Genomic DNA, 10,319 nt, shown 5'->3' on the forward strand with positions numbered 1-10,319 from the left:
ACAAGTCAGAAACATACCCAAACACAAGCCCACTCTACAATATCAAGCTACCTTCAATCACGGGGTATAAGAGGGCCTACACCTATCAAACTGTCTATCAAAAAAGTAAGTGTTATCTCAATTTTCCGGGTGCTAACTTACTCTCCGTTGGAGAATCTGCTTCTCTTTTCCAGATAGATGCAGATCCTAAGAAGAGAGCTGCCCCAACATACCTCAAAAGGGGCCCAACTGAAACTAAGGACAACTGGCGAAATTAGCAAGGGTGATGTTTTCCTGTGAACCGGATACCATCACAAAGGGGAAGGAGATCAACGCAGAGAAAAATCAACTCCTACCAAATCAGAGAGCCAAAGCCTCAGAGGCCCCCAACACCTCAGCACTGAAGCAGACCAAAAATGAACCCAACATGGCTCATGGAAATCTTGCGGAAGAGGGGGCGGAAAGAATGTCAGAGTTACGTGTTGGGTCATGATTTGCAGAGACATTTATCATACTAATAACTGGGGGCTAACTCCACAATGCACGACCCATTTTCATTAACAAGGAGGGTCTAATGGGAGGGGGTAGATCACAGATGAGCCTAAATAATGGTACCAAACTGCCTGTATTCACTGAAATGAAAATTAATAAATTAAATTTAAAAAGAAAGTCTATGAATTGATCAAGTGCCATAACTGAAACAATGCAATGATGTTTCAGGAGAGGCTTGAAAGAGTGTTATAAACATCACAAGTTTTGAAACTCTTCACGGCTTTTTGTATAGGTTTGTTTATGATTCAGGAAAGGAAGGTAAGAACAAAACAAGGGAGGAAAGAAGGGAAGTATGCAGGAGAAAAGAGAGAGAGGGAAAAGAAAAAGATCAATCTTCTATGGTTTCTTTTTTTGGAGGGGTAAATGGTGGTTTACTTAAACCTATACAATATAATGAAGTTTGGCTGACATGCTTGTCTGTGATAGTTGCCAGGCCAGCTGTCATGTACTGACATATATCCTCCAATGTGTGCATAGTAGGAAAGAACTACAAGATTGTTTAGTATGTCTTTAAGAACTAAGCCTGAAAATGATAGGCTTCACTTTCTGTTGCCATCCAATTTCCTGTCCTTAGTCCCTGGCCCCACCTTCCTGGAGGGAAGTGGGAGATAAAGTTCTTCAGTGAGAAGAAGAAATAATAAATGAGAACCCATTATATTCTCCCACAGTTGTTTTTTTTTTTTTTTTTTTTTTTTGAGACAGGGCATTACCATGTAGCTCTAGCTGGTGTACAACTCAAGTTCTCCTTAGCTCCCTGAGTACTGGGATTGTAAGCATTTCTCTCTGACCTTACCTAGCAAATTGTGTCACAAAATCAGAGTTCCTTAGACATATGGTGCATTTGAATAAAGATGTTCAGTAACATGGTTATGGAATATACATATGGCAGTTACAATAGTTCTAGGTGCATATTTTACCTTTTGGCAAAATACAACAATTTTATGTTTTCCAGTCCATCTACAGAATTATTTATTAAATTATCTTCAGTTAATTATCAACATTTACAATAAACTTTTTACAGATATTGAGCTGCATTTAATTATTTGCTATACTCAATGGTAACTACCAAAAAATTGATACCTTGTGTGATTAAAGAAAAATTAATATCTCTTCACCACACATGTACCTAGTGGGAATGATTTTATCATGTTCATGCTAACTCTCCCATGCAGTGTAAGTATGGCTAAGCTTTCCCTTATTAGACTTTCTTGCACATGTGGATTGTGTGTTAGTAGTTTTCAATAAGGTTGGGCTGGGAAGATGGCTCAGCAATTTGTAGACATGTGAACTACAATTCTCTCAAAGAATATGAAGATTGTCACCCTGAACAAAAGTGTGAATCATGCCAGGTAATATATTTAGATATATTTTTGAATAATTTATAGAAGAATTTATGTCCTTGACTCATAATTAGCTTTATAAATAACTTTCCATAAGGTCAGTTTTCACAGTAGAAGTCTAAAATCTCTTTTTCAAAATCCTTGGCCTAGGGTAGAGAGATGGCTTAGCGGTTAAGGTGCCTACCTACAAAGCCAAAGGACCTCAGTTCAATTCCCCAGGACCCACTTAAGCCAGATGTACAAGGTGGTGCATGCATCTGGAATTTGTTTGTCGTGGCTGGGAACTCTTTTGTGCCTATTCTCTCTCTCTCTCTCTCTCTCTCTCTCTCTTCCTCTTTCCCTTTCTCAAATAAAATTTAAAAAAAATATTTTAAAAAAAGAAGAAAAAATTCTTGGTCTAGAGGTGGTTGGGAATTCAGAAGTTTATTACTTTGGGCAGAGGAGTCTTCCAATTCCATATGTGTATACTATATGACTCTGCCATGTCTACTCTTTTGCCTTCTACTCAAATGTCAAACTTTGGGAGTTGGGAGGTATTTCTATGAATTGTAGGCAAGGAGAAATTTTGTGCTGCTGTGGGAATAAGCACATAGATAGCATGTGACCATCATATTGTGGACGTAATAAAATGACACAAGTTGCCTTTTCAAAAAAAAAAAAATGGATCCTTCCCCCACCACAAGTCCTTTAAGTGTTTAACATTGTGACAGTCCAGTGCATCAATCAACAAATGTCTCTTCTTAGAAATTCACATTCATTGAGCAAATATTTTCCTCTTGATTATTCTTTTCATGGCTTCTTTGGCATCTTGGTTTCTAATGCTGTATATTAAAAGGTTGAGTATTGGCAGCAATAGGGTGTAAAACACAGACAGGACTTTAACTCTATCCTGTGGATAGCTCGAACTGGTTCCCAGATAAGTAAATATCACTGTTCCGTAGAAGAGTGTCACCACTGTTAGGTGGGAGGCACATGTGGACAAGGCTCTGTATCTTCCTCTCTTGGAGTGCATTTTCAGGACACTGATGAGAATTCCAAGGTAGGAACCACTTACTATCAGAAAGGTGCTCACCGATGTTGCCCCAGAGAGAGCAATGAATAAAACCTCACTGCCATGGGTGTCAGAGCAGGAAAGCTGGAAGAGCAGTGGAATATCACAGAAATAATGGTTGATGACATTTGGCCCACAGAAAGACAAGCTGAGCAGGCTGCTCAGATGGGTGAGTGAGCTGGCACAACCCAGGAGGTAACAAGCAGCCACCAGGTAGACACAGACAGTGGGGGTCATGACACTCTTATAATGCAGTGGCTGGCAGATGGCAAGGTATCTATCATAGGCCATTGCAGCCAAGAGGAAGCACTCTGTAGTCAGGAACAGGCTGACAAAGGAGTACTGCAGGAGGCAACCATGGTGGGAGATGACTTTCTGTCCTGTCAAGTAGTTCATCAGCATTTTAGGAATAAAGACTGAGGAATAACAGAAATCCAAGAAAGCCAAGTGGCTGAGGAAAAAGTACTTAGTTGAATGAAGCTGGGAGGTAGCCAGAGTCATTGTGATTACCCCCAGGTTGCTTGCCACAGTGATGATGTAGATCAAGAGAAACAGCACAAAGAGGACTACATTCAGCTCAGCATTTTGAGTCAGGCCCAGGAGGACAAACTCAGTCACCACACTGATATTTTGATCAGCCATGAACTGACTAACCTAGGATGGATCTGCTGGAAATGAGGGAGAAACAATGACAAGAGTGTAGCTTGAGGTCATAAATTCAGTGCACTAGAGTTTTCCAAAAGTAGTGTGCATTTAATTATCAATAATACTAATCCAATTTAAACTCAAACCAGAAAGTATAAAAATTTCACTAATATTTTACTTGGATTTCATCAAAGAAAATAAGTTAGCATTATATATTATGTAAAGAATTGCAGATTGGGGGCTGGAGAGATGGCTTAGCGGTTAAGCGCTTGCCTGTGAAGCCTAAGGACCCCGGTTCGAGGCTCGGTTCTCCAGGTCCCACGTTAGCCAGATGCACAAGGGGGCGCACGCGTCTGGAGTTCGTTTGCAGAGGCTGGAAGCCCTGGCGCGCCCATTCTCTCTCTTCCTCTATCTGTCTTTCTCTCTGTGTCTGTCACTCTCAAATAAATAAATAAATAAAAAAAAAAAAATTTTTAAAAAAAAGAATTGCAGATTGGGCATGAGACCTGCTCAGTGGAGGAGAATGCATACCTAACTTTGACACCAAGTCAGGTTTTCTAGAACAGGAAATCAACAGGCTCCACTGCTCTCTAACTAATAAGTGTGGGTACACACATCAATATATCTTTCTAATGACTAGGATTATCCCCTTTTATTCAAACTGTTCTTACATTTGGTTGGAGAATCTACTGTATTGTACATATGGAGCAGGATATGGGGGATAACAAGGATATATCCATATATAAAGAAGAGAGAAACTGACTATTTACCAGGAGTGGGCCACCTCCACCTCATCTGCCTTGGCCCAGAAGTCATATTACAGAGGAAGTGGTGACATAAGAATTGCTCTCATGGGTAGCCTGAAAATTATTCTAGGAAAATGGTGACAGGCACTGTGGTAACTCAAACCTCATAAAAGCAGAGATCCAGAGTCTAGAGAGAAAGCAACCCTGAATCAGTTCTCTGTCTTCCCCATCAAGGCTCAGGAAACATGTTGGAAATGGGGGCAGAAGGTTGTAAGAGCCTCAGGGAGGGTGGGTTTAGCCTGAGACACCATGTTTCCACCATTCTTGCAGATACTGACTGAGGCCTCTTGATTCCCACAATAAATGCAAATAACCCCATGAAAGACCCTCAGCAGAATTGGGGCAGGAGAGATCGTCTCTGTGTAAAACTTTTTTTACAAAAAATAAATAAATTGAAAAACAGTAATAACTGTAAAAAAGAATTGCAGGGAAATTATAATCCTTTTGGAAATCTATAATGAGAAGGTTTATTAGACTTCAGGAATATAGAATATAGAACATTCCAAATTCTACAAAGCAAGACAAGTCTTGATCTTGTGAGGAATAGTATCCTTTAAGGAACAACAAATATTCCAAATATTCTCTCAATATTTAATAGATAAGGCTTTAAGGTATGTAAAGAATTTTTTTCTATCATTTTCAGATAAACTATAGAACAAAAGACAAAAAGAATAAATGTATAACATATGTGTGTATTTATTACTCTGAACAGCTGCATAAAATATCAGCCAACAAAACATATAAAGTACTAAAAAGGAAAACAACTCAGTGTCATGATTCAGAGATGAAGACATACCATTCTGTCAGAATTCTCTTTAAGCCAACTTGTTTGAGAAAGTCATTCTTTGCAGCCCCAGTGAATATTTATCAGTATACCTGTGATTCACTTAAGCATTTATTATCAAGTGTGTTGGATTAGACTTTATCAGACTTTATTTTTCATCAGGTTTTATGCTTGGATTTTGAGTCCTAATGTCTCTCAAGTCTGCTTTTAGAGATTATCTATGTTCTTCCTGCACATTGAAGGCTTGTCTAACTCACTTAATCTACCAAAAGTTAGGGAATTAAAATTTAGCCTCTGTCATGTCTCCATATAAACAAAATGTAAGGTATTGGCACCTACTATATTTGCAGAACACCTGATTAATATTGTGCATGGAATATTACCTTTACTGCAATAATTTTAAGAACATATATGACAAGGAATAGCCTCTCCTATAACATAAACATCTAGCATATTTCAAATTAATTTTATAAATAACTTTATTCTAACTGAACATGCAAACCACTAGTAAACTAAATATCCCTGCCAATAGAAAAATGGGTTCAGAGTTCTACACCTTAGAGGTAGGGTGGTGTAGAGCTAGTTCTTTAATAGAAATTTTTAAAAAATATATAAACTATCAGATATTAAACATATTTTTATTGAAACAACTGGTTGTTAAGTCTGAATGTGGGAGCTGGAGAGATGGCTCAGCAGTTAAGGTATTTGCCTGAAAAGCCTGATGACCCAGGTTTGATTCCCCAGTATCCATATAAAACCAGCTGCACAAGGGCAGGGCATGTATCTGGTGTTCATTTACAGAGGTTAGAGGCCCAGAGGCTCATTCTCTCTCTCTCTCCTCTTCCTCTTTTTGTCTTTTTCTTTGCTAATAAGTAAAATATATTTGTATACACACATACACACACACACACACACACACACATACACACACACACATATATATATGGAGATATTAAAAAAAGAAGACAGACTGTTTGCTTTTTATAAGTGACACATGACAAAGAGCTACTTCTACAAACCTTCCTTAAGAGTGAGTTGCAAGAATGACAGGGTATGTAAAACTGTCATAGGCAACATAGGATTCATGAAGTGTTCATCACCCGCCACATAAAGAAAAAGAAAAAGAGATTGAGAACATGGAGACTGTATTCTAGCAAAGTCAATGGCTTAAAGTCATCGATCTTAGATCTTAAGGTATATTTAAAGTAAACTATCCATTTGAAGATTGTAAATTTTAAAAGTTCAAATAGTTAAATACAGCTACTTCATGAACTATGAAATAAATCTTTGCTATACTCCTCAAAAGCCTAAGACTCTGGCATTGGCCTAATTCCTTCTTTCCTGATCTTGACATTTAGAATGGATTTGAAGCAGATGATTTTTCGCCACATTCTGTTTATGGGTATGAAATGTTACTCATTTTGAAAATCCAGAAGGCATTTATAAATCCTCTGTTACAACACACATACTGGACACCTACCTGTTGAGAGGAAGCCTGGTCCTTTTCTCTTAATTTCCTGCATGTTGTGTTTATATTTGGCTCAGTGATGATGGAAGATAGAATCCCCAGTGCACTGTGAACACTGGGATTCACTAAAAGAGCTAGAAGCAGCCCCTAGGAGGCCCAAGCCTCAACACTCTTTTCAAAGTTCTTTTTAGAACTTTCTCCACACTTAGAAAATTAATAATGTATATAATCTTGTCTATAAGGCTATACTTGTGAAAACCAAAGTGCTAAAATTAATTTCATTCAAAGCATAATTTATTTAAGTGAAACTGAAATACCCACTCATTTTTGAATTACATTATAAAATTCTGTCACCAGCTTCCCTCCTGCAGTTTTCATCAAAATTCTAGGACTATTTTTTTCTTATGTAAAATGATCTTTTATTTTTATATACTTATTCATTTTCTTTTCGATTTTTCGAGGTAGGATCTCACTCTAGCTCAGGCTGACCTGGAATTCACTTTGTACTCTCAGGGTGGACTTGAGCTCACAGTGATCCTCCTACCTCTGCCTCCTGAGTGCTGGGTTTAAAGGCATGCACCACCATGCCTGGCTAAAATGTTCATTTTTATGTGTAGCATAACATTGTATGTAACATGTAAACATTTTAGCATGATTTGAAAGTTGGTATTAGAACAAAAATCAATTTAATATTCTCATTTCAGTTGTTATGCATATAACCATGTACAACCATGTGTATTTATATCAACCAAATACTCTTAAAAGTATAGACTACATAAAATCACCTTTGCTTATCATTTTATTTTTATTTAAACATAAAATTTCATTTCAATGCATCGATATAAATGGCTCATGAATAAGTCTCAAACATATTTGTGAACATTTGGGATCTACTTTAAAATTATATATTCATTGTTCTTGAAAAAATTTGAAGGAATACACAAATGTTATATGTTGTTGGTGTTAATGTTATTGTTTACTGAGTATTAATTTTATAACAATTTCTTTTGATATAATTTTAATAATCTACCTCCACATTCATCTAAATAAACATTACTGCTAACTATTTATGTAATTGCTGCTGCTACTGAAGAAAAGAGTATAATCTAGATTGCCCTTTTAAAATATGAATGAATATTTATTGAATCATCACTTATGGAATAATGCTATTAGTCCATTGTCTCTAGCTTAAAATTAAAAGCTAAGGGCTGAAAAAATGACTCAGTAGTTAAAGGCACTGGTTACAAAGTCTGACAGTCCAGGCTAGATTTCCCGGTACCCACATAATGCCAGATGCACAAAGTGGCGCATGCATATAGAGTTTGTTAGCAGTAGCAAGATGTCCTGTCACACACATGTAACCTCTCTCTCTCTCTTTCTCTCTGTCTTTGTATTGAACATGAGTGAATAAATAAAAAAAGGATGGAACTTAAAATTCAAAATGAATATATTATATATCTTACAAGATATTTTTCAGCAATTTGAGAGATCACTATGGAGCATGGTTTAGTGATGATAACATGTGTGTATAATCTCACTGGAAGAAACATACTTGTGTTCACAGGACTCTGATACCCTGGAACTTCTCCTTTGGGATATTTTGCTTAATGTCTAAAAAGAATGCTTTAAAAATCCATAAATAACATGAGGAACAAATCTGACTAGCAATAACTTTTCACCCTCATCTCCAAGTCTTCATTTCTGAGCTGCCTTAGAGTTCCTTGGAGTAAAGTTCCTTAGATTTGAGTGACCCTTACATATGGAATAAAAGATGGAGCTCTGTCAAACCACTTTCCATGAATGTCCATGGTAACTGAGTCAAGGGTGGAGAAACTCTTCAAATGAACCTATTGAATGGAAAGGTGACTTAAGGCCAGGCTCTTTTCTAAGTATTTCTAAGTCTACACATTTATTTCACAGAATATCAGACTGTAAATATTTGATGCAAATATTTGGAACAAGAATCTACCTACTTTTGCGATAATTCCAGCATTATTATTATTGTTTATTATTATTATTACTATTATTTTGCCTGTGTTAGAAATCCCTTATCTTATTTCTATGGCTCAACAGAGGGACTGAGCTAAGAGGTGTTCTACTTTATGTGTTTCTGTACTTTAGTTTCTGTTATCTCTATTGGTGTGATTGTCTATATTTCAGTATGTATCAACATATAATAAATATATATTTATGATAATTTCTAAACAAATGAGGGAATAAAGGTGGCATTAGCTGTCTTGAGTAACTTCTCTAGAAGGCAGTCTGGCTGTGTGGTTACTGAATACAGTCGCCAGCCATGTGTACTAGGACACATTATTTTATACCTGGCTGTATTTACCATTCATACTAAATAAGCTCTACATTTCTGGTGGTGCTGAAATTTTATTACGTCTTTGTAAACATTACAAATATATGAATCAGAATTTTGTTGCCTTTTTGTACACATATAGTATGAGATTAACAAGGAAAATGTTTCATCTCAATAGCCCTTTTCACAGCATCTTTTACTTCGCTATTTCGTAAGCTGTAAATCAGTGGGTTTAGCATGGGAATCACCAGAGTATAAAACACAGATACCACTTTTTCCTGTTCTAAGGAGTACTGAGAGCTCGGCTGAATGTAACTGAAGCTTATGGAGCCATAGAATAAGGTCACTGCTGTTAGATGCGAGGCGCAGGTGGAGAAGGCTCTGTGTCGGCCTGCTGCTGAGCGGATCCTCAGGATGGCGGCAACAATGAAGATGTAGGAGATGACCACAGTCAAGAAGGTGATCATGGCGATAATGCCAGAGAAGATTAACAGCAACAGTTCATTCATGGATGTGTCCGAACAGGACAGCTTCAGCAGCGGGGGAAGGTCACAGAAGAAGTGACTGATGACATTTGGCCCACAGAAGGACAGCTTTACTAAGCCAATAGTGTGTGTCAGTGAATTGATTATACCTCCTATGCATGATCCAAATACCAGCACAATACAAACTATTTTTGTCATAGCCACTGTATAAAGTAAGGGGTTTGCAATGGCAACATACCGGTCATAAGCCATGGCTGCAAGCAAAAAGCCCTCAGTGGTGAGTAGTGACACAAATAAGAAATACTGCACAATGCATGCAGAGAAGGAGATGGTCTCTCTTATTACAAAGAAGTTCAACAGCATTTTTGGAGCAAACACTGAAGAATAGCAGGCATCAACGAGTGACAGGCAGCTGAGGAAGTAGTACATGGGTGTGTGGAGCTTGGGAGTTATTTGGATTAGAATGATCATCCCTACATTTCCAACTAATGAGATGACGTAGATCACCAGAAATAAGATGAAAAGGAACACTTTCAGCCCAGGGCGATCTGTCAGTCCCAAAAGGATAAACTCAGTAACAAATGTGAGGTTGACATCAGCCATGTGCTTGCGTTTTCTGGTACCTGGTAATGACAGGAGATCCAGGTGAATTGGCAGTCATAGTGAAATATCAACACTTTTGGAAACCCAGACTACCCTCATGACTGGTTGTTCTTCCTATAAAAATTAAAAAAAAAATAAAAGAAAACTTACTAAAAAGACTACAGCTTTTTTGAAGCATTGTTTGCCTATTTTGTAAAAAGGATCTATGACTGGTAAAGAAAATGTTAGTCTTTTTTTTTTTTAATTAAGTTGAAACCTTCTATGAATAAATCATGTGTTGCTACCATCATTCTCTCCT

At 37.3% G+C, this 10,319-nt stretch overlaps 2 protein-coding genes across 2 annotated transcripts; both read right to left on the bottom strand.

Annotated features, from left to right (window-relative positions):
• Positions 1–2,625: 2,625 nt before the first annotated feature.
• LOC101617449 (olfactory receptor 1052-like) lies at positions 2,626–3,564 on the bottom strand. Its single transcript, XM_004667636.2, has one exon. The coding sequence runs from the start codon at positions 3,562–3,564 to the stop codon at positions 2,626–2,628; it is 939 nt and encodes a 312-aa protein (XP_004667693.2).
• Positions 3,565–9,082: 5,518 nt separating this feature from the next.
• Positions 9,083–10,021, bottom strand: LOC101617735 (olfactory receptor 1052-like). The gene has a single exon (XM_004667637.2). It carries the CDS (start codon positions 10,019–10,021, stop codon positions 9,083–9,085), a length of 939 nt encoding a protein of 312 aa, XP_004667694.2.
• Positions 10,022–10,319: the final 298 nt, after the last annotated feature.

The sequence above is a fragment of the Jaculus jaculus genome, chromosome 1 (assembly GCF_020740685.1).
Source record: "Jaculus jaculus isolate mJacJac1 chromosome 1, mJacJac1.mat.Y.cur, whole genome shotgun sequence".
NCBI lineage: Eukaryota > Metazoa > Chordata > Mammalia > Rodentia > Dipodidae > Jaculus > Jaculus jaculus.

Bases quoted from the DNA above. Each gene is read 5' to 3' on its own strand.
- LOC101617449 (XM_004667636.2), bottom strand. From the start codon at position 3,564: ATGGCTGATCAAAATATCAGTGTGGTGACTGAGTTTGTCCTCCTGGGC.
- LOC101617735 (XM_004667637.2), bottom strand. From the start codon at position 10,021: ATGGCTGATGTCAACCTCACATTTGTTACTGAGTTTATCCTTTTGGGA.